The 23575-nt window shown below is 45.8% G+C and overlaps 1 protein-coding gene and 1 long non-coding RNA gene across 4 annotated transcripts in view; one reads left to right on the plus strand and one right to left on the minus strand.

Annotated features, from left to right (window-relative positions):
* LOC138783316 (uncharacterized) overlaps positions 1-9841 on the minus strand; it is a 36635-nt gene extending 26794 nt beyond the window's left edge. Inside the window, exons 1-2 of the long non-coding RNA XR_011361661.1 lie at positions 9791-9841; positions 6498-6590 (exon numbers count right to left, since the gene is read on the minus strand). This is a non-coding gene — a long non-coding RNA (uncharacterized lncRNA). The remainder of the gene's footprint in view (positions 1-6497; positions 6591-9790) is intronic.
* An 89-nt stretch (positions 9842-9930) lies between these two features.
* Positions 9931-23575, plus strand: part of ATP9B (ATPase phospholipid transporting 9B (putative)) — a 242507-nt gene continuing 228862 nt past the window's right edge. For 2 of the 3 annotated variants that reach the window (XM_069957883.1, XM_069957884.1), the window contains exons 1-2: positions 9932-10077; positions 21049-21216. In XM_069957883.1, coding sequence (XP_069813984.1) covers positions 10004-10077; positions 21049-21216 — 242 coding nt within the window. In that variant the 5' untranslated portion in view covers positions 9932-10003. Of the gene's footprint in view, positions 10078-21048; positions 21217-23575 lie in introns of all 3 variants that reach the window. The other variant, XM_069957885.1, reaches the window with a different exon arrangement.

Here is a 23575-nt window from a genome sequence, read left to right on the forward strand (position 1 = left end):
AAATATTTTTTAGTTTCCTCCTTGTATTCATTTTCATCAGTCATTTGATCTAGAGATTCAGAGATCTGACCAGATTCACATGAGGATGCTGATGAATGTCTTTTACGCTTAGAGGACATAGATATAACTGACCCTGAATCTATAGAGCCCGACGGCAGGGGTCCAGGATCTATGATCCGGGGTATTATAGGTGTAGTGTCCCCCGTAGGGGCAGCAGGAGGTGTAGGAAGGGTCGCTGGAGGTATGTCCTGGGGCAGGATAGCTGGAGGGGGAATAGCCAGAGGAGGAGTAGCTGGAGGAGAGGCTACCGGAGCTTTGGCTATGGATGCTGAGATTTCATCCCTCATCATCTTCCTGATGTCTTTGAGGAAGGAAGATCTATCCTTTTTAATAATGTCCCCTATACATCCTGCGCATATATTCTTTTTATAATTTGATGGAATTTTGCTGTTGCATGACACACATCTCTTTGCCTGCTTCCCTTTTTTGCCTGCAGAGGAGGATACTGCTGTAGATTCTTTAGTCTCCTAAATATGAGAGCCAAGAATCCATCAGTATATATATACACCCCCTACACCTATATCTCTTATAGTGTATCTATCACCCTTGGTGACCCCTGAATATAAAAACATAGGGTGAACCAGACAGTGAGACAATAAGTAGACCCCGATGCAGAGTTGGCATTGGAAGCGTACTGAAAATGCAGAGATCGGCACACGGAAGCATGACTGAGGGGGGTTACTTACAGTTACCGCCGAGACAGTCTCTTCTGAAGCGGAGGAATCCATCTCCATCGAAGACGATCCGAACCGCTCGCGCCATCCTTTTGAATGATGGCGCCATACCCGGAAGTGCAGTGACGCGACTTCCGGCGTGTGCGCGTCATCTGCGTGGTCCGGCGTAACGTAATGACGCACTTGCGGATCCCGGCCGGATTACGCTCAACCAGGAAGCCGTCTGACCACGTTGCAGCAGGAGCGTAATCCCCTAGGTTACCTCGTGTTGCAGGGACTCCATCAGCCCGCGGTCGTCCGCGTGAGTCCTGATCCCGGAGCGAGGCCTCGAAAGACGACGGATCCGTTTGGTAAGGGGATGAGGGAGGAAGGAGACCTAGGCCCCGATCGACCCGTGCCCTTTTCGTTCATCTTCTTGGGGGATCTCTTCTCACCTTCACTCGGATCCCCCTCCTCTCGTGTCTGCCCTAGCAGGACAGGAAAAAGCACTGGTGCTGGGAGGGGCTTTTAACCTCTCGTGCTTTTTCCTGTCCCTAGGGTACAACCCATCCTCCTATGGTGCCGTCGTGAAGGTGAGGAGAGAAAGAGGCAGATTTTTAAAAAAAAACGCCTCTAAAAAATATTCGCCTGTCGAATACACGTTCATAAATAGAACTTAGACCAAAAATGGGTGAAAAATCCAATTATTCACTTAAAAAAAGGTGCAAAACCCTTGAGAAATTCCCCCTTTGTGTAGTTAGCACCCTTAAAGTTTAAAGAAGTCCGGCGGGGGGGGGGGGGGGGGGGTATGGCAAAAAATCATTACGGGCAGGGATTGGTGGGAACATAAAAAAACACTATGCTTACCTGTCCCCGTGCCTGTGTTGAGCCGCATCACTGGCTTCTGGGTACATCACGACTAGGGTTGAATGTCACAAATCGGTTGGATTTAGCCCTCTCAGCCAATCAGTGACTGCAGTGGTGTCCCGCCCCAGTCTCTGAGTGGCTGAGTGGGGCATATGTCAACCGGGTCGTGACGCAGCCGGAAAGGAGCAAAGATGACAGCTGGCAGGGTATGGGAGTGGGATGTGGTGCACGCACTGGATAACCCCTTTAATGAACAACAACATTAGAGGGGACTTTAGTAGCTTGGGTCAGGGTACTTTGGCTTCCTTTGTAACCTCTTGAATTTCCTCCATTTGTACACAATCTATCTAAACTGTGGATTGGTGAAGTCCAAACTCTTTAGAGATGGCTTTATAACCTTTTCCAGTTTGATGGGTATCAATAATTCCTTTTCTGTGTGTCATATGTATGTGCCATGATACAATTCCATAAATGTGTTTGTGTGTGTGTGTGACGATCAGGCTTTGACAGATCCCTGTTCTTTAAATAAAATTGGTCTCCTACTTAGACCCGATTGACATTCAATTCATAAAAATACCAGACTAAACTGACCTTCAATTTATTTGCTAACCCCAAGGCTACGCATTGGTAAAGGATTGTGAACATGGTGGAAACAACAGCCCCCATTGCTGATAATCCCGGCAATATCCCATAGCTATTTAAGGACAAATGGGGCGGGGTATTCACTGTGTTCAGAACATTTATGTGGACACACAGCTTGGGGCTGCGTTCACACTATGTATATTTCAGTCAGTATATTTCAGTCAGTATTGCAACCAAAACCAGGAGTGGATTAAAAACACAGAAAGGATCTGTTCACGCAATGGTGAAATTGAGTGGATGGCCGCCATATAACAGTAAATAACTGCCATTATTTCAATATAACAGCCGTTCTAAAATAACAGCAAATATTTGCCATTAAATGGTGGCCATCCACTCAATTTCAACATTGTGTTGACAGAGCCTTTCTGTGTTTTTAATCCACTCCTGGTTTTGGTTGCAATACTGACTGAAATATACGTAGTGTGAACGGAGCCTTATGCTAAGTTTACACGAGGCGATTATTGGCCCGATCGCACGATTATAACGATCAGCGTTTAGACGGTACGATATATCGTACGGAAAAATAGTTTTGCGATCGTGCGCCCGCAGCCCGGCCCGCTCAACCGCAGCCCCGATCGACACCCCCGCCGCCGCTCCCATGGCCCCCCAGCTCCGGCCACGAGCATACGTTACCTGCTCCACGTAGCAGGTCTTCAAATCCCCGGCTCCCCTCTTCAGCCAATCAGTGCTGCTGTGCATTGATTGGCTGAAGAGGAGCCGGGAATTTTAAACGGCTCCCCTTCAGCCAATCAGTGCACTGAAGAGCGGAGCCGGGGATGTGGAAGACCTGTTACGCGGAAGCAGGTAAAAAATGGTCGCAGCCAGGCCGGCGGGGGCGATCGGAGCGGCGGCAGGGGTGGTGAGCAGAGCCGGCGCAGGGGGCTGCGGATGAGCGGGGGGCCGGGCTGCGAGCGGCCGGACTATCGCGCGACAACGGTTTACACGGAACGATCGGCGAATGACGAACAACGATTTAAGAACCAAAATGAACAATTTGTTGTTCAATCGTTTGCCGCGTTTACACATACGATTATCGTTCGAATTTGATCGTTATCGTGCAAATTCGCACGATAATCGTTCCGTGTAAACCCAGCATTAGACTATATTTAGTGATAAGCGAAGAAGTTGGATGCAGCTGTGACCCTGACCAAGGGAATGGCTACTGTTGGGAGCGACCAGGCGACCACAGTTTAGCTGACTCCTGGTGGTTTCGAGGAGGAGGCAGAAGATACCCCCTGCAACATTCCTCTTCTCAGAAGACAGGAAACAGAACTGGGGGTATGGTGCTGGTCCTGCCCTTTTTATGCTGATTGATTGGTGGCTGTTTCCTGTGGACACTCTCCAGGGGTGCTGTCATAGGACGAAAGGGAAAACATGGATACATCTATGGTTGTATCCTTGCTTTCCAGGACTCGCTAGGGCTGCATCCAACTACGCCAGGCAGCAGGAGTCGAATGCCAAGTGTTTGGGTTCAGATGAACCCAATGGTTGGGCAAGTTCGGTTATCATTAGCTATCAATTTTGGTGCCAAAATGACATCAGTCTATAAAAGGTGGCCATAAGGACAAATAATGACATTGTGGGAACATAGCCTTAAAGAGGTATTCTAGCAACTAAAAATGTATCCCTCATGAACAGGATTGGGGAGAAGTGCTTGCAGCAAGTATTACCTCTGGAACTTCTGCTATATGAGAATGGGGACTATCCCAGCTAAATGGAGCAGCAGGTCAGCATACTCACCATTTATTCTCTATGGAGCTGCTAGAGATAGCCATGTACTGGATGACTATATTTGGTGGCTTCATAAAGAATCAATAGTGCACACGCTGAGGTCCCAGACCCCACAGGGACTGAAGGCCATGACAGTCTGGAAGAGGAGGTGATGGTCACCCAGCCCCAGCAACTGAGGGAACGGAGTTCAAAAGCACAGCCAATAGCCCATGGCCAGTACCTTGGCTGGTACTTCCCACTGCACCAAGGGACTGAGCAAGCCAAACCAGTTCAGATGAGCTCTCTGGCGTGGCATTTCTCCCACCAAAGTAATGAGGACAAGACAAGGGTGGTTTGCATGTTGTGTCACCAGGGCCTCAAGCAAGGCATAAATATCAGTAACAACCCTGAAGAGAAAGCAGAAATACCCCACTTCACATCGACGAACCCTGCTTCTGCATGGGTGCATTGCATAATTTATTTGAATTACTCCCATTTTGGCCGGTGGAGGTGGACAGTTTCAAGAGACTGATGGTGGCTGTTCCACAGTATGTTGTTCTCAGCTGCTACTACTTATTCAGATGGGCCCTCACCTGCACCAACAAATAAGGGGAAACTGTGTGCACTATGCAACGCTATAATTGGCAAGATCCACATTAAAGGGGTTATCCAGTGCTACACAAACATGGCCACTTCTTTTCAGAGACAACACGACTCTTGTCTCCAGTTTAGGTGCGGTTTACGATTACACTCCATTCACTTCAATGGAACTGAGCAGCAAAACCCTGCCCAAGCTGGAGACAAGAGTGGGGCTGTCTCTGGAAGAAAGTGGCCATGTTTTTGTAGCGCTGGATAACCCCTTAAACAATGATACGTGCACCAATAAGCAGGGTCAGGGACGTTACATCTCCCTAACTGTCTACTGGGTTAATGGAGTGGGAACAGGAACAGTCTTGGCACGTCCTACTACCAGAAAGAGAAAGGAGACAGCAGTCTATGCTGAAACCCCATGCCACACAGGAGCTGTGGGCAGGGATAAAACAGCAGACAGAGGAGTGGTTGCTGAACCTGAAGCTCGGCAATGTGGTGCGCAACAAAGGGCGTAATCTGCTAGCAGCTCTGGGCCTCAACAGTTTGACACAAATGCCTTGCATGACGCAAGTACTGAACTTGGCAAAGCTTCCTGGCACATTACCCCGATATGCCACATTTACTCCAGAAAGTGCAGTCCACATGCTTTTAAAGTGACTGTACCACGAGGCCCAGGCTGAAGCACTGGAGGCGGGCCGACCCACCCTTAGTGGGAAGAAACTCAAGCCCCTCCATGACATGACTCCATTAGAATTAATGGAACCCTATCATAGAGGGGCTAGGGTTTCCTCCCACTAAGGATGGGTCGGCCCGCCTCCAGTGCTTCAGCCTGGGCCTTGTGGTACAGTCACTTTACGGTGTTCTCACTCTGCTGTGGCTCACCTATTTGCAGTGCAGCTGAACTTTGGCCTTTCAACCCATTGCCTCAAATGTGACTTACCAACACGCCGGATTTTAATTATGCTGCAAAGAGTCTGCGAGCAGCAGCAGGCCATAGTCGAGTTTCACAACACATGGGCGAGTTGCAGCGCGGACCAACAGCACTTCACTACCAATGGGCCCTTGCACACTACGAAAATCACACAGATAATTTACCATGGAATCTGTAGTTCGCTCGCTCGCCCTCTGGGTTTAAAAATTGGACACCTGGCCAGAGCTTGCCCTCTCTGTTTTGGAGTTGCTGGCCTGCCTTGCGGCAAGAGTGCTCTCTGAACAGGTGTTTAGTTCTGCAGGGGGACAAGCTGTTATTCAGAAAACTGAACTAAGAAGCGCCTAATTAAGGAGACAATCTACAAATGTACAGTGTTGGCTACCTCCTCTTCCACCACCAAGGCCCGCTCCTCTTTCCAAATGATTTGATTTATTTATGGTATTTATGGTGAACTCTGGCGAAAAAAAAATGTTCTTTGAAATCAACTGAAGTTGGATGTTGCCCTACGGAATCCTGAAAAACATTGATACTGCCATAAACTGTATCCATGTTTTCCTGGCAGCCCTAGGGCTGCATCCAGTTTCTCCTAATGCCAGGAGTAGAATGCTGAGACAATGTTCTGATGTTCGCTGATCACTACTGGTTAGAGATGAGCGAACTGGGTTCGGGTTCGAGTCCATCTGAACCCAAATGATCAGCATTTGATTAGCGGTGGCTGCTAAACTTGGATAAAGCTCTAAGGTTGTCTGGAAAACATGGATACAGCCAATGACTATATCCATGTTTTCCACATAGCCTTAGGGCTTTATTCAAGGTCAGCAGCCACCGCTAATCAAATGCCGATCGTTCGGGTTCGGATGGACTCGAACCCGATTCGCTCATCTCTAATACTGGTAATATGACTGACTCCTCCAGCTGTTTCTCTATGAATCATAAACCAGTATGTAGTCAATAGACAAAAATGATATAAGACAACTCTAATTGGTTCAAGTATGAAAAAGATGGGTGTTCACTGCCATATATACAGTGGTCCCTTAACTTACAATATTAATTGGTTCCTGGATGACCATTGTATGTTGAAACCATTGAATGTTGAGACCAAAACTATGTAAAACTGATAATTGGTTCTAAATCTCCTAAAATAAGAAAAAAAAAGAGGAAAATAAGCAGCTAATATGAATACAGCAAGTCCTTAAAATGACTCTGTACCCACAATCTGTCCCCCACATACCTTCGGATAGCGGCTTTTAATCCAAGATCTGCCCTGGGGTCCGTTCGGCAGGTGATGCAGTTATTGTCCTAAAAAAACAACTTTTAAACTTGCAGCCCCGTGCTCAACAGTCTGGGGCTTAGAGAATCTGTGCTCTAACTTTGCACCACCTCCCCACCCTCTTCATCATTAGGAATGCCACTGGAACATTTTCTCCTGTCTGAACACTGCACAGGTGCCCTAATGATCCAGCCCATGTTTAGTATTCACACAGATGCTGAATAGGAGACAATGCATGGAGCATTCCTAATGGTGAAGAGGGAGGGGAGGAGGGACAGAGAGGTTGCGTCAGCCTAATGCATACACAATCTAAGCCCCGGCCGTTGGGCACGGGGCTGCCAGTTTAAAAGTTGTTTTTTAGGACAATAACTGCATCACCTGCCAAACGGACCCCAGGACAGATCTTGGATTAAAAGCAGCTATCTGTAGGTACAAGCGGTTTGTGAGGGGTCATATTGTGGGTACAGAGTCGCTTTAAATACAACAGTCAGAAAGGGCTACAAGAGACTCTAAATTTCCTTCTATGTAGAGGACTGGGGTGTTTTCCGGTCCGATACAGATCACGCAAGGTCCCAGAAAAATAAAATGAAGGTGTCCTCATCTGATGCCCGAAGGTGAAACTTATCCTGGTGCAGGTAAAGGGCAGTAAAGGAGATGTAGTATCACACGGTACTATAGAGGTGAGATACCAAACACCCAACCAGTGCATGCACATCACTAATACTGGGATTTTGCCAGTAAAATGGCCACTTTTATTGATCGATCAGTTAGTATTTTTTACATGTTCTGCAGATCTGGACTGTCAGTAGTATTGTATGTTGAGCCTGGTCTCAAGTTACGCTGGTCCAGAAAGTATTTCCCACTGTGCGCTCGCGCACACACAATACCAAAAAAAAAGGAAAAAAGATATGCTAAATATGCAAACCAACACACGAAATGTAATGAGAACAAAAGTACTTTATTGCAGATGGTGCAAAAACACACTAAATCAAATTGTCCCAAGATTAAAACCACTTAAAATATCACACGAGAGTACCGGGTATGGTACAACCCAGAACAGCACCCCTATGCTGGTACTGCACCTGCCCTGCACAATAACATGTAAGTATGAAGCGAACAACGGAAATGTGAGTATAAAGTGCAAACAAAATAACACATAAAATACCACTGCACTGTAACAGTATATATCATGCTAACAGATATGTCAGGGAAGAGATGGGGTGCCGTCCACATGAGCCCCAAGCTTTCAGTCAGTGCTATCGGACTTCCTCGGGACTCTTGTGGACAGCACCCCATCTTTTCCCTAACATGTGAATGTTGTGGTGACATAGCTAACTTTGGCATGACTATCATTTATTTTTCTGAGCGACACCATTTGGTTAATGCTTGTACTATTTGTATTAGCACAATATATACTATTTCAGTGCTGTGGTATTTTAGGTGTTTTATTCTGTATGGACTTTATACTTCCATTTCCATTGTTAGCTTCATACTTACATGTTATTGTGCACGGCAGGTGCAGTAACAGCATAGGGGGGCTGTTCTGGGTTGTATCATACCTGGCACTCCCATTTGTGCTATTTTAAGTGTTTTTTTTTTTATCTTGGGATATGATATAGTGGTTTTGTACCTGCTGCAATAAAGTACAGCTGCACCTTGGTTTAAGAGCTCACAGTTTTTCAAAATTGTTACTTGGTTTAAAAGCATTGCTTTGGTTTAAGAGCTCCCTGTACTGGGTGGGAGGGGGAGTGGAGGTGGGGCATCATCTGCATAGCGGGGTCTACAGCATTTTACACTGACCCAGGAAGTCTCCCTCACCGTCCAAATAATAGCAGATCCACTTCTGGCTGGGGCTTACATCAGGGGACAGGACTGTGGAGGTAATCTCTCCATAGCTGTAACCCCTGGACAGAGAGCGCTGCTATACTGTGCCCACATCTACCCTGCTCATTCCTTCATGCTCTCGGCAGTCTCTGTTCACCCTTGTGTTTCCCATCCCCTTTATTACTGTACAGTAACTTATAATATCACACATTCTGCTGTTTCTGAATGTTTCATTTGTTTTACATGTTATTCAAAATAATAAATCATTATTTTTGGGGTGTGGAACCAATTGTCTGCATATTAGTGATTTCTGATGGGAAAATTTGCTTTGGTTTAAAGGGGTAGTGAGGTGCTTAACATTTATTTACAAAATAACACACATTACAGAGTTATACAACTTTGTAATGTGTGTAATGTATGTGAATGGCCCCCTTCCCCGTGTTTGCAGTGTGGTGCATTATACTCACCGCATTACTGTCGACCCCCGGCCGCCATCTTGGGCCAATGACAACATCTTTGGGAGGCCGGCCGGACCGCTCCAGCTGTCCCTTGTCTGCCATGCCATCAGCTGCTCAGCCGCGATTGGCTGAGCACAGTATGCTCAGCCAATCGCAGCTGAGCAGCTGATGACGCAGCAGAGAGGGACCAGCATGAGGGACAGATTGAGCGGTTCGGCCAGCCTCCCGAAGATTTTGTCATTGGCCCAAGATGGCGGCCGGGGGTCGACAGTAATGCGGTGAGTATACTGCACCACACTTCCAGGGTGAGGGGAACACGGGGAAGGGGGCCATTCACATACATAACACACATTACAAAGTTGTATAACTCTGTAATGTGTGTTATTTTGTGAATAAATGTTTAGCGCCGCACTACCCCTTTAAGAGTGGATGAGGATAACAAACACGGTCCCGGAACCAATTATGCTCGTAATCCAAGGCACCACTGTACTTTTATTCTCATTACATCTGGTTGCTGGTTTGCCTAGTTAGCAAACTTTTTTCTTGAGTTTTTTAGCATTATGTAGTCAAAACCGAATTTTCTAAGTACAATCCAATGAGTATTATGTGTAATTCCATATAAACAGAGGCATACACACTATACAGAGGTCACCTGCTTGAGGCGCTGCCATTCAGTAAGGGTGGGCACACTTTCCTATACTATGTATGGAATTTTGGGCGATACTATTCCAGTCAGCACCAGTACAATCCACCTGGCAGGGAAACTATACTATGTGGTAGTTACAGGCAGCTGCCGCACTCTCCGTCCACTGTTCAGACTCTGCAGCGCGGTTCTCCCCCGGCACAAGATCACGCGCACTCCACACACCGACCTGTCAGCTACGTCACTCACACAGCACGCCGGCGGGTCAGCTGACCGTGACGTCACATCCCCCGGTCTTCCGCGCTCTCAGCTGGTTTTTCTTGCCGGTGACGTCATTCCGTGCGGCGGCGGAAGATGGCGGACACTATACCTCTCCAGCCGGTACAGAAAAGAGCGGCCTATTATACGGCAGACAAGAGTAAGAGGAGGTGAGGAGAGGAGAGAGAGCGCCGCCTCCCACCGCTGTGTCATGTGTGTCTGTGCACCTGACCAGTGTGTGGAAAGCACGCAGCGCACTGTGTGAACATGGACCTAGTAATTACGCTTCATACATCAGCCTTTAGTCACATGTTACTAGTACTCCTGGACCATTACACGGGGTGTCCTGTGGAGGACTTCATGGCTGACTCCTGGCACTGTGTGTAGTTGTGGAGGGTGAGTATTCCTGTGACCGTGATGCCCATGGGGCAGCACAGGAGAGAACACACAGTTAAAGGCCCCTGGGACCTTGTGCATTGGTTCAGCTTGAGGCACCACACTGCAGACTGCTGTCACCTATAGCAGGCAATATGGGAGCACCACCCTGCAGACTGCTGCCACCTATAGCAGGAAATATGAGAGCACCACCCTGCAGACTGCTGCCACCTATAGCAGGCAATATGGGAGCACCACCCTGCAGACTGCTGCCACCTATAGCAGGCAATATGGGAGCACCACCCTGCAGACTGCTGCCACCTATAGCAGGCAATATGGGAGCACCACCCTGCAGACTGCTGCCACCTATAGCAGGCAATATGGGAGCACCACCCTGCAGACTGCTGCCACCTATAGCAGGCAATATGGGAGCACCACCCTGCAGACTGCTGCCACCTATAGCAGGCAATATGGGAGCACCACCCTGCAGACTGCTGCCACCTATAGCAGGCAATATGGGAGCACCACCCTGCAGACTGCTGCCACCTATAGCAGGCAATATGGGAGCACCACCCTGCAGACTGCTGCCACCTATAGCAGGCAATATGGGAGCACCACCCTGCAGACTGCTGCCACCTATAGCAGGCAATATGGGAGCACCACCCTGCAGACTGCTGCCACCTATAGCAGGCAATATGGGAGCACCACCCTGCAGACTGCTGCCACCTATAGCAGGCAATATGGGAGCACCACCCTGCAGACTGCTGCCACCTATAGCAGGCAATATGGGAGCACCACCCTGCAGACTGCTGCCACCTATAGTAGGCAATATGGGAGCACCACCCTGCAGACTGCTGCCACCTATAGCAGGCAATATGGGAGCACCACCCTGCAGACTGCTGCCACCTATAGCAGGCAATATGGGAGCACCACCCTGCAGACTGCTGCCACCTATAGCAGGCAATATGGGAGCACCACCCTGCAGACTGCTGCCACCTATAGCAGGCAATATGGGAGCACCACCCTGCAGACTGCTGCCACCTATAGCAGGCAATATGGGAGCACCACCCTGCAGACTGCTGCCACCTATAGCAGGCAATATGGGAGCACCACCCTGCAGACTGCTGCCACCTATAGCAGGCAATATGGGAGCACCACCCTGCAGACTGCTGCCACCTATAGCAGGCAATATGGGAGCACCACACTGCAGACTGCTGCCACCTATAGCAGGCAATATGGGAGCACCACACTGCAGACTGCTGCCACCTATAGCAGGCAATATGGGAGCACCACCCTGCAGACCACCCTGCTAGCTGTACTGCTGCCTATAGCGGGCAGTATGGGAGCACCACCCTGCAGACCACCCATGCTAGCTGTGCTTCCGCCTATAGCAGGCAATATGAGAGCACCACCCTGCAGACTGCTGCCACCTATAGCAGGCAATATGGGAGCACCACCCTGCTAGATGTGCTGCTGCCTATAGCGGGCAGTATGGGAGCACCACCCTGCAGACCACCCATGCTAGCTGTGCTGCCGCCTATAGCAAACAGTATGGGAGCACCACCCTGCAGACCACCCATTCTAGCTGTGCTGCTGCCTATAGCGGGCAGTATGGGAGCACCACCCTGCAGACCACCTATGCTAGCTGAGTGAGCGGGCTGTATGGGATCACCACCCTGCAGACCACCCATGATAGCTGTGCTGCCGCCTATGTGTCCTCAGGTAACTAGTGAGCGGGCAGTATGGGAGCATCACTCTGCAGACCACCCATGCTAGCTGTGCTGCTGCCTATAGTGGGCAGTATGGGAGCACCACCCTGCAGACCACCTATGCTAGCTGTGCCGCCGACTATGTGTCTTCAGGTAACTAGTGAGCGGGCAGTATGGGAGCTGCGCCCTGGACAGTACACCTGGAGCTGGGGGCCATAGGGCCCAGACCACTACAGCATTCATCACCTGACCTCACAACAGGGGTCAATGTGTAAATACTGGGGGACCAACCATCAGGACTGCCTGTGATGTGAAGCATGGCGCCCTCAAGTTCCTCTTTTTAATGGATTGGTACTGCATCTGCATGACCGCTGCTCTGTTTGCAACCATGGGAGGCATGGATAATGTGGCTCTCTGGGCCCCTAATGTGAAACCTCTTACAGGTCCCCCCCCCCACCTACCATGTGCCATTTATAATACCAAGTTTTTCTTATGTTGCAGAAGGTAACATCAGGCAACTGCAACTTTGCGTCCCCTATAGTTAGGCTGGGTTCACACTACGGCCCGATTCCGCATTTGACATGTCAATTCTTTTGGCGGAATTTGGCAGAGGGGGATTTGCAAGAAATGCCCCCAGTGCTCCTACCTGCCTTATATGCATATTTTCTTTGGGTTAAAATGATGGGATCTAGAAAAAAAAGACGACTGGTGACAGAGTGATGAGGTACGTCTATGCGGGGGGATATCAGCGGGTTCATTTGCACAAACCTGCTGGTAATTTTTCTTGAAGTTGTCACTCTGGCCAATAGGCGTAAAACTCAACAGAGACCTTGTGTATTTGATGATTAGTAGATGGCTGCTGGAAAGTGATCCGCACCAAATTACAGCGAAATGTGACACCAGTAGATAGGGAAGCCAATAGCAGCTCAGCCTCCTTTGCCTGGTGAAATGACCTCTGCACAGGCTACAACCATCATAGAGCATGCTTACAAATGTGTCCCATACATAGAATAAGGTCTGGAGATGTACTGAGGCTTGCTATAGAGCATGTCACTAAATGGTAAAAAACAGCTCAGGCAAGATGGTAGCCCCCATATTATTGTACTAAAACTAGAAACATTTACAATCTGAATATAGAAGACGATTAGAAAAATAGTTTATGGTTCTGTATCTGGCTGTCATCGGTAAAAACAGATCTAGGCGATACTTTCCCTTTAAAGCGAATCTACCATCAGTACATTTGCTTTAAGATTTGCATATGAATAGAACGGCACTGGTGCAGGGAAGTGCTCAGCGCTGTTCTATTCCCAGACAGTGGCCGGGGGTTAAGCACTGGAGGCGGGCTGCCCTGCCCCCAGTGGGTGGAAAGCCCTGCCCCTCTATGATGCGGCTCCATTGAATCTAATGGTACCGCGCCATAGAGGGACGGGGTTTCCTCCCACTGGAGGGCGGGCCAGCCTTCCTCCTAGTGCTTCACCCCCGCTGGTGCCTGGGAAAAGAATGGCGCTGTACATCAGCCGCGGCTCAAGAAAAGAGCTTCCTAGCGTTGGCGCCATTCTATTCATGTGCAGATCTTAGAGCGAATGTACTGATGGTAGATACGTTTTAAGTGCTGCATGTGGTGAGGGGGTTCCTGTGAACTTCTCTGGCCCAAGTGACAGCACAATAATGTGAAACAGATTTTCACACCATGGGTGCCATGAGAAGGCCCTGTCCACTGCAGTCAGGATAATTTCTCAAAGGCCTCCAAGCTGGAATCTAGTTGGTCGTGTGAAGAACTGCTCTATTTACCCTATGTACAAGTTCTTCCTCAAGGACACAGTTGTAAAACTACAGTTCGCATTGTGCCTGCACAGCCATGTCCAGGTACGATTTGAATTGTACTTTTGCAACAGCTAGGGCCTGTTCCCACTGAGCAAAAGAGACTGAATTTACGGATGGGGTCCGCACGGTGGATTCCACTTGTGATTCTGCCTGTCCTATTGCTTCAATGGGATTTCTCATGCGCCTCTGCCCTTACAGGACAGCAGATTTGATACTTGTGGTTTAGTAAATAGACTTGTGGTTTGTGCCCCGCATAAAGCGATGAATCACATTTTACAGTCTGTGAGTCTGATAGATGTAATTGTGTATGACAGATGCCTGATGAACACTATGGGCCACATGTATCATCCGGCGAACGGATGATTTTCGGCGGAAAGTGCCGATTTGCGTAATTTTTTATTCGCAAATGGCCGATTTGCGAATAAAATATTCGCAAATCGGGACTTTCCGCCGAGTACGCCAGGGGAGCGGAAAGGGGGCGTGTAGTGGGCGGAACAGAGGGCGCGGACTCAGAGTCCGCGCGATTTACCATCCGTTCCGCCCAAATGTACGCCGAAAACCTACTCCAGTCCTCAGCTGGCGTAGGTTTTCGCCGGTGTGCACCGGCGCGCACGGGATTTATGTAGAGGCAATCCGCCTCTACATAAATCTCCGTAGCGCCGGAGCTGCGGGGGCATTTATAAGTCCGGCGTAAAAAACGCCGGACTTAATAAATGCCACCCTATGTATCAATTGCTTATAACTACTATAGAATTAAAGTGTAATATGAAAGGGTTTTTCCAGCCTTTAAAGGGGTAGTGCGGCGGTAAAGAATTATTCACAGAATAACACACATTACAAAGTTATACAACTTTGTAATGTATGTTATGTCTGTGAATGGCCCCCTTCCCCGTGTCCCACCACCCCCACCCGTGTACCCGTAAGTGTGGTGCGCTATACTCACCTGTCACGTGCCGACACCAGTTTCTGATCTTCAGCGAGTGACGTCTTCTTCGGGCGGCCGGCGAACAGCTCTGACTGTCCTGAATGCCGGCCGCCCTCTGCAGCGTAATCCGCTGCTCAGCCGCGATTGGCTGAGCACAGTTGTGACGCGGCAGAGGGGGGACGGGCGTCAGCGACTCAGCCGTCCGTCCGAAGATGACGTTTGGCACAAGATGGCAGACGGCCCTCGACACGGATCAGGTAATGTATAATGCACCAACACTTCCGGGTACACGGGTGGGGGTGGTGGGACACAGGGAACGGGGCGATTCACAGACATAACATACATTACAAAGTTGTATAACTTTGTAATGTGTGTTATTCTGTGAATAATTTCTGAGCGCCGCACTACCCCTTTAAAGGGTACCTATTATTCCGCTTGCATGGCAGGGTTCAAAACTCTGGTAGGTACGTAGTCTGCTCCTAAAGCGAGCAGTGTACAGGACTGCTGGAAAAGCTATAGCCTTTCCTTGTAAGTGTATTACTATGCAAGTCTATGGCGCCTTTGGAAGTTTAGTAAGACGCTTGCTTTGGGAGCGAACTGCGTACCTGCCGGAGTTTAGAAAGAATGAACTACTGCATAAGTAAAACGATAGGTACCGTTTATAAATATGTGGAAATGGTTTTGAGTGCAGTAAGGTTAGACACTAATGTACTGTCTCAAGCTGTAATGCCTGTGTAAGTCTTACATCCTGTCACATGACTGTAAATAGAGGCTGTGTGGGGAAGTCATAGGAATTACATAGTCTTTTACATTGTAATTTCAACTTAAAGTGAATGTACCATCAGGCCCGGGCTGAAGCACTGGAGGCGGCTGACCCACCACCAGTGGGAGGAAACACCCGCCCGTCTATGATACGAATGGTGCCGGGTCATAGAGGGGCCGGGGTTTCCTCTCACTGCCTCTATTGCTTCAGCCCGGGCCTGATGGTACATTCACTTTAAGTTATGGTGGCCTCATCTGGTGAACACACACACACACGATCCTGTATTTCCTATTAACTCAGAAAACCACACAGAGAACAACCCCATGGATTTTGATGGAGAACGTTCCTGGTTCCAGCCTCAAAATCTAGGTGTTTTTTTTTCTTGTTTTTTTTTTAAAGTGCAAGACATAGAACCACATGGAAAATGAAGCCACACTGAAAATACCACACCAAATCCACATGGCGTATTTCATGCTGATTCCCTGGTGGTATGGGGAACAAGGTCTAATGCAATAGATAATGAGAGATTTCACACAGTTATATTCTTCTACCATTATTGCAACAGTTTGAACGGCCTTTCCTGTTCCAGCATGACTGTGTCCAAGGGCACACTATGAGGTCCATAAAGGTTTGAGGACTTTTTGTTGGGGAACTTGCTTAGCCTGTCTGACCTGAGCCCTATTGAAGAGCTTGGAATAAATCTGAACACTGATTGTGAGCCAGGTCCAGTCCAATACCAGTTTCTGACCTCACAAATGCTTGTACAAATAGAGGCTGCTATTGTTCTTGAACAATGTCATACACACAATAGCAAAAACAAACACACACTACTGCACATTTCCAAATACCACCACATAGTGCACATAATATCTCCTAGAAGCATCAAACCAACAACACAGTGCAGGAATAACTACTTCTCTACCAGTTATAAACCAGAACCACAGTGCAGCAATCCTATTCCTATCCCCCCTTCCACACACACTAACACCTAACACACATAGGCAGTAATACAGCTCTGGCTTTTATCAGAGTTTTTTTTTTTATTTATAATGGATGTAATTACAATGTCTTTAAGAAGTCATCACCTGTGCTCATCTTCTGTTTTCAACACTTGTTAGGCTACAACTGAGAACAAGCCTGCTTACCTCTGACTCCTGTGCGCAGAAATTTTGCAACTTATGTGGGCAGAGAGGAGGCTCAGCATTGTGCACCAAATTAACTTTTTAGCCATGGATAGCCAAAAATTAGGCTACAAATTACGCAAGCTGGGAGATGGCATAGATCTTTTTCTGCCTGCTGTGCAGCAGCCTCTGAAATGCTGGATTTAAAAGGAGGAACACGCCTTTTAATAAATCCAGCAGTGGGTAAATAGAGCTGCAAAAGAAAAGCTGTCTCTTGATGAATTGATGTCTCTTAGGGTATGTGCACACTATGGAATAGGCAAGGAATTTTAAGCGGAATCCCCACTGCAGATTCCGCTTGAAATTCGTCCTTCATTGATTCAATGGAATTTCTTGCCATCCACATGTCATGTCAATTCTTTGAGCGGATGACGCTTGAGAAATTCCATTGAATCAATGAAAGCCAAATTTCAATGAAGGCGGAATTTCAAGTGGAGTCTGTGGTGGGGATTCCACTCGAAATTCCTTGCCTATTCCGTAGTGTGCACAGACCTTTAGAGCTTTCTTGGACATACACCTAATAGCTTCTTTTATTGGGCTCTTATGGTGATACTGTTACAAACTGTTGTGTCTTTTGGCTTAGTAACTAGTGGCTCCTCCAGTGGATGATGCTGTGTGGTTTCCACACAGTTGTAAAGATCCAGAGCAGTAAGGCCTCATACGATTGCTGCGTCCTCAGGGGGTGTCGGATCCACTCTGATTTTATACTGATGGATTATTCTGTGATTAGGTTACCAATTTTAAGAGCTTAGATAATCCATTTCACGTTCTCTTGCATTTTACTGGGACATACTGTATAAATGCACAGAATGGATCCTCCAGGCAGACAGAATTGTACCAAGATAGCAACTTTCATGCTGTGAGTTTTGAAGTCTTCCTTCCCAGCATTATGTTTAGTTTGGTTGTAGCACTTTCCTTTCAGAAAAGTTTCTTATATTATAGTTAATTGCCTGACGCCTTGATTGTCCATGAGTGACAAACCAATTAAGTGTGCAAGACACACATTACAAAGAAAATTAGACTTTGTCCTCATCTCAGCTATGAAAAATCCATTATTCATCGTCTTATTGTTTTTAAATACGGAGGTAAAATTTTACTACACAAAAGGAAAATTGCTTTTGAAATAGAATAAATTGCATCCCAGTTCAGAGGCTGCGTTCTGAAGTCGATGATACCAAACATGATGATGCTTTGCATTTATTATTTTTCACAATAGAATGCAGCTGTAAATTTGAGAGCATATCTCACAAAGTGGAACATCCTGTAATTGTTTTCTAAGGTGTGCTGTGTTTTTCTCTTTTTTTCTTTTTTTTCTTTTTTGGAAAGAACGTGTATGTTTTTTTAAACATCATATTGCTACATAATGTTACCGTTGTGTCTAGCTATTGTATTAAAGAAATCTGAGACATACTTTGGAAATGAAGCAAGTAGAACGTTCTTAAGAACTCTATAAACTGAAAATTCAGAACATGAAGTCATTCATATTTCTGGCTTTTATTATTGTCAGTCAGACATGTGGAATGTTATATGTGTGGCTTGTGTCAGTCGTGGCACACTTGTGGAGTCTGCACCAACGGATAGACAAACATTCAACAAGCAGTATTACAGTAATTGATGTGCATACACCTTTAACCCCTTCCCTCCTGAGCCACTTTTCATTGTTGCCCTTTTGTTTTGTCCAGGTCGTGTTTAAAAGGCTTTACGCTTGCATTTTCTCACCTACAGACACATGAGCACTTGTTTTTTGCAACACCAATTGTGCTTTGCAATGACAGATTTAACCCATAATCCCCATGAAAAACCTAATCCCCAATATACACTTATTACGGGAAATGCTTATAAAGTGCTTTTTTCCCTGCACTTACTACTGCATCAAGGCTTCACTTCCTGGATAAAATTGTGATGTCACGACCCGACTCCCAGAGCTGTACGGGCTGTGGCTGCTGGAGAGAATGATGGCAGGGGGACACTAAGGGACACAGGGCACTGGAGGGACACTGAGCATCCCTCTGACATCATCCTCTTCAGCAGCCGCAGCCCGCACAGCTCTGGGAGTCAGGTCGTGACATCACCATTTTATCCAGGAAGTGAAGCCTTGATGCAGTAGTAAGTGCAGGGAAAAAAAGTACTTTATAAGCATTTCCTGTAATAAGTGTATATTGATGATTTGTATAACCTTTGGAGGGCAACAAAATACTCCAAAAAACTCCAAAATAAAAAATTGAAAAGCATTTTTTTGGGTGGTGCTGGTGGGGGGTGTTTACGGCAATTGCCCTATGGTACAACTGACAGGTTATGTATGTTCCTCAAGTCAGTATAAATACAACGATAGGCATCTTTTATGACTTTTATTTTTTCTGACAGCTTTAAAAAAAAAATTAAAACCTTTAAAAAAAAAAAAAAACTAAATGTTTTTAAAATTGCTCTATTCCCATCCATATAATGCTTTTATGTTTTGGTCTATGGGGCTGTGTGAGGTGTCATTTGTGCCATGATCAGTACTTTCTATTGGTACCTTGCTTGCACATATGTGACTTTTTGTTCAGTTTTTATTACAATTTTTTCTGGATTTTATGTTAAAATTTTGCACTTTTTTTTTGCAATAACGCCATTTACCGTACAAGATTAGGAATGCTATAATTTAATTGGTAGGGCGATTCTGCACACGATATAAAATGTTTCATTTTTTTTATAAAATGGGAAAAGAGGGTCATTTAAAGTTTTGTAATGGGATTTTTTATTATTAAAAAAACTTTTTTTTACTGCATTAACTTTTAGCCCCACTAGGGGGTGCCAGTGTACACTTAACTGATATTACATAGAGATCAATGGAGTACCTATGTACTGCATTGTTCTGTGTTATCGGCACTGGATTACTATGGGCTGCTGGAGCTGCCTGGCTGGAATACGGTACGCAGAACTGGTATACAGAAATGCACTGGAGTCCTTAAAGGGGTACTCCGACGCTGAAAAATCTCTCATAATTCTGATGCTACCAACCCCGAAAGATGCAGTTTCTAATAGATATATGCAGATCTAGAGGATGGGCTTCTTTCATCGGCTGGCTGTGTTCTTCCCCCTGAACTGGATACAATTTTATGTCTGCTGGATGGCACCAATTGGCTGAACCAGCTAGCACCCACATTATATGCTCTAACCAATTATTTTTATCCCTGTGCACAAGCGTTTTTTTTTTTTCTACGCTAGATTAGTTTAAGGGTACAAACCCACACACCGTATACACAGCAGATACGCAACAAATACGCAGCAAATACGCAGCAGATTTGTTGGTACAGATTTGATGCTGTGTTCAGTTATTTAGATATAATCTGCTGCGTTTTTGCTGCGTATTTGCTGCGTGTTTGCTGCGTATTTGCTGCGTATCGCAGCAGTAAATACGCTGCTTATACGGTGTGTGGGTTTATACCCTAAGTATGTAATTGTATATCTCCAAGTGCACCTAGCACAGAGAATTGTATCACACTTTATGGGAGACATTACAGCTAATCTATAATTTTTCTTTTATTGTATTTGTCCAAATGTTTATCTAATTATGAAACTTTTTTTTTGTAACAATTTGGAAAAAGAATATTTATTAAAAATAACAAAAAAAATCTCAAGTCTTCCAGTACTTATCAACTCCTGTATGTCCTGCATAAAGTGGTGTATTCTTTCCAGTTTGGAGAGCAGGAGAGATTTCTATGGGGATTTGCTACTGCTCTGAACAGTTCCTGCCACAGACAGAGGTGGCAGCAGAGAGCACTGTGTCAGACTTGAAAGAGTACGCCTGCAGGTCATTCAGCTGCTGATAAGTACTGGAAGACTGTTTTTTTTTTTTTTTTAATATATAATTAAAGTACAAATCTCTGGCACTTTCTGACAGCAGGTGAATTGAAAGAATTTTTTTTCACTGAAATACCCCTTTAATAGGCAGAGAAGAGGACCTACATTGGTCTTAACTCGCATAGCATGGCCTCCCCTTTACCATGTACACACCTCCCCCTCACTCCAACGTGCAGACACCAAGCTACATGTGCCCTCTGTTTTCAGAACAGTTTCCCAGTAGTCCATTGCCACCTACTGTATGTAGCTTCCTGCATCAGTTACTGCCATTCATAGCCATTGTGCGCTCTCTGTCCAGCAGTAGCAGAGGTCTGTGAATGCTCCTATTAGGGGATATAAAGCTGGATGCTGTCAGTGACTGCACCTGGCACTGAGTGGAATCATGTAGCCAAAAACTACATAGGGTAGGCAACAAAATACGGTCTCCAGGACCTGAACCATGGCAGCTAGGTTTTGTCTGCCCTTGTTACCTTATGTGCCATTGATGCCAGTTTGTAATAGCTGTAAACATGTTTTGTCAGGTATCAAGATGAAGCATCCCCCCTGGATGAAATGCCACTTATGATGTCAGAAGAAGGTTTTGAGAATGATGAAAGTGATTATCACACTTTACCAAGAGCCAGGATAACTCGCAGAAAAAGAGGATTAGAATGGTTTGTCTGTGGAGGCTGGAAGTACATGTGCACAAGGTTTGTGTTATTTTTTATGATCAATATAACAATGATATTTAACTTGCCGAAGTCTTGGGCTTTTTGTTATGACTGTTGCTTTTAGTTTTTGTCTATTACCAAACTCCTAGTAAATGACATCCTGTCCATCACTCAGCATCGGAAGCTTTTAGTAAGCATGGACTTCATGCATGTCAAACTTTCTCTTGGTTGATTGGCAGATAGGCATCACATAACCAGCTCTCTTGCACTTTCAGCTTGCCCTCTATTAACTTTAGTATTTCAGTGGTTTCAATGCACTTTTTGTCATATCTACAGATAAGGAAATGTGATTTTTAACCCCTTAAGGACCCGGCCAATTTCGTTTTTTGCGTTTTCGTTTTTTCCTCCTTGTGCTTAAAAGGCCGTAGCACTTGCAATTTTCCACCTAGAAACCCACATGAGCCCTTATTTTTTGCGCCACTAATTGTACTTTGCAATGACAGGCTGAATTTTTGCTAAAGTACACTGCAAAAGCACTGTGGTGAAATTGAAAAAAAAAAGCATTTTGTTTATTTGGGGGGTATTTGTTTTTAGGCCATTCGCCCTGGGGTAAAACTAACATATTATATATGTCCGTCAAGTCGTTAAAATTAAAACAATGTATATCATATATAACTTTTCTTGTATGTGATGGCCTGTAAAAAATTCAAACCATTGTTAACAAATATATGTTCCTTAAAATCGCTCCATTCCCATGCTTATAACGCTTTTATCCTTTGGTCTATGGGTCTGTGTGAGGTGTCATTTTTTGCACCATGATGTGTTCTTTCTATCGGTACCTTGATTGCGCATATGCGACTTTTTGATTTTTTTGGATTTGATCTGACCAAAAATGTGCATTTTTGCACTTTGGGAATTTTTTGCGCTTACGCTGTTTACCGTGCGAGATCAGGAATGTGATTAATTAATAGTTTGGGCGATTACGCACGCGGCGATACCAAACATGTTTATTTTTTTATTTATTTATAACCTGGAAAAAGGGGGGTGATTCAGACTTTTATTAGGGTAGGGGGCTTTTTATTGGAAACATCACTTTTTTAAAACTTTTATACTTATACTAGAAGCCCCCCTGGGGGACTTCTAGTATAAGTATACTACCGTTCAAAAGTTTGAGGTCACTTTGAAATGTCCTTATTTTTGAAGGAAAAGCACTGTACTTTTCAATGAAGATAATGTTAAACTAGTCCTAACTTTAAACAAATACACTCTATACATTGCTAATGTGGTAAATGACTATTCTAGCTGCAAATGTCTGGTTTTTGGTGCAATATCTACATAGATGTATAGAGGCCCATTTCCAGCAACTATCACTCCAGTGTTCTAATGGTACAATGTGTTTGCTCATTGGCTTAGAAGGCTAATTGATGATTAGAAACCCTTCTGCAATCATGTTCACACATCTGAAAACAGTCTAGCTGGTTACAGAAGCTACAAAACTGACCTTCCTCTGAGCAGATTGAGTTTCTGGAGCATCACATTTGTGGGGTCAATTAAACGTTTAAAATGGCCAGAAAAAGAGAACTTTCATCTGAAACTCAACAGTCTTTTCCTGTTCTTAGAAATGAAGGCTATTCCATGTGAGAAATTGCTAAGAAATTGAAGATTTCCTACAACAGTGTGTACTACTCCCTTCAGAGGACAGCACAAACAGGCTCTAACCAGAGTGGAAAAAGAAGTGGGAGGCCGCGTTGCCCAACTAAGCAAGAAGATAAGCACATTAGAGTCTCTAGTTTGAGAAACAGGCGCCTCACAGGTCCCCAACTGGCATCTTCATTAAATAGTACCCGCATAACACCAGTGTCAACATCTACAGTGAAGAGGTGGCTGCGGGATTTTGGCCTTCAGGGCAGAGTGGCAAAGAAAAAGCCATATCTGAGACTGGCCAGTAAAAGAAAAAGATTAAGATGGGCAAAAGAACACAGACATTGGACAGAGGAAGACTGGGAAAAAAGTGTTGTGGACAGATGAATCCAAGTTTGAGGTGTTTGGATCACAAAGAAGAATGTTTGTGAGACGCAGAACAAATGAAAAGATGCTGGAAGAATGCCTGACGCCATCTGTTAAGCATGGTGGAGGTAATGTGATGGTCTGGGGTTGCTTTGGTGCTGGTAAGGTGGGAGATTTGTACAGGGTAAAAGGGATTCTGAATAAGGAAGGCTATCACTCAATTTGCAACGCCATGCCATACCCAGTGGACAGCGCTTGATTGGAGCCAATTTCATCCTACAACAGGACAATGACCCCAAACACCTCCAAATTGTGCAAGAACTATTTACAGCAGAAGCAGCAGCTGGTATTCTATCGGTAATGGAGTGGCCAGCGCAGTCACCAGATCTGA

Source organism: Dendropsophus ebraccatus, chromosome 2 (assembly GCF_027789765.1).
Source record: "Dendropsophus ebraccatus isolate aDenEbr1 chromosome 2, aDenEbr1.pat, whole genome shotgun sequence".
In the NCBI taxonomy this organism is placed as follows: domain Eukaryota; kingdom Metazoa; phylum Chordata; class Amphibia; order Anura; family Hylidae; genus Dendropsophus; species Dendropsophus ebraccatus.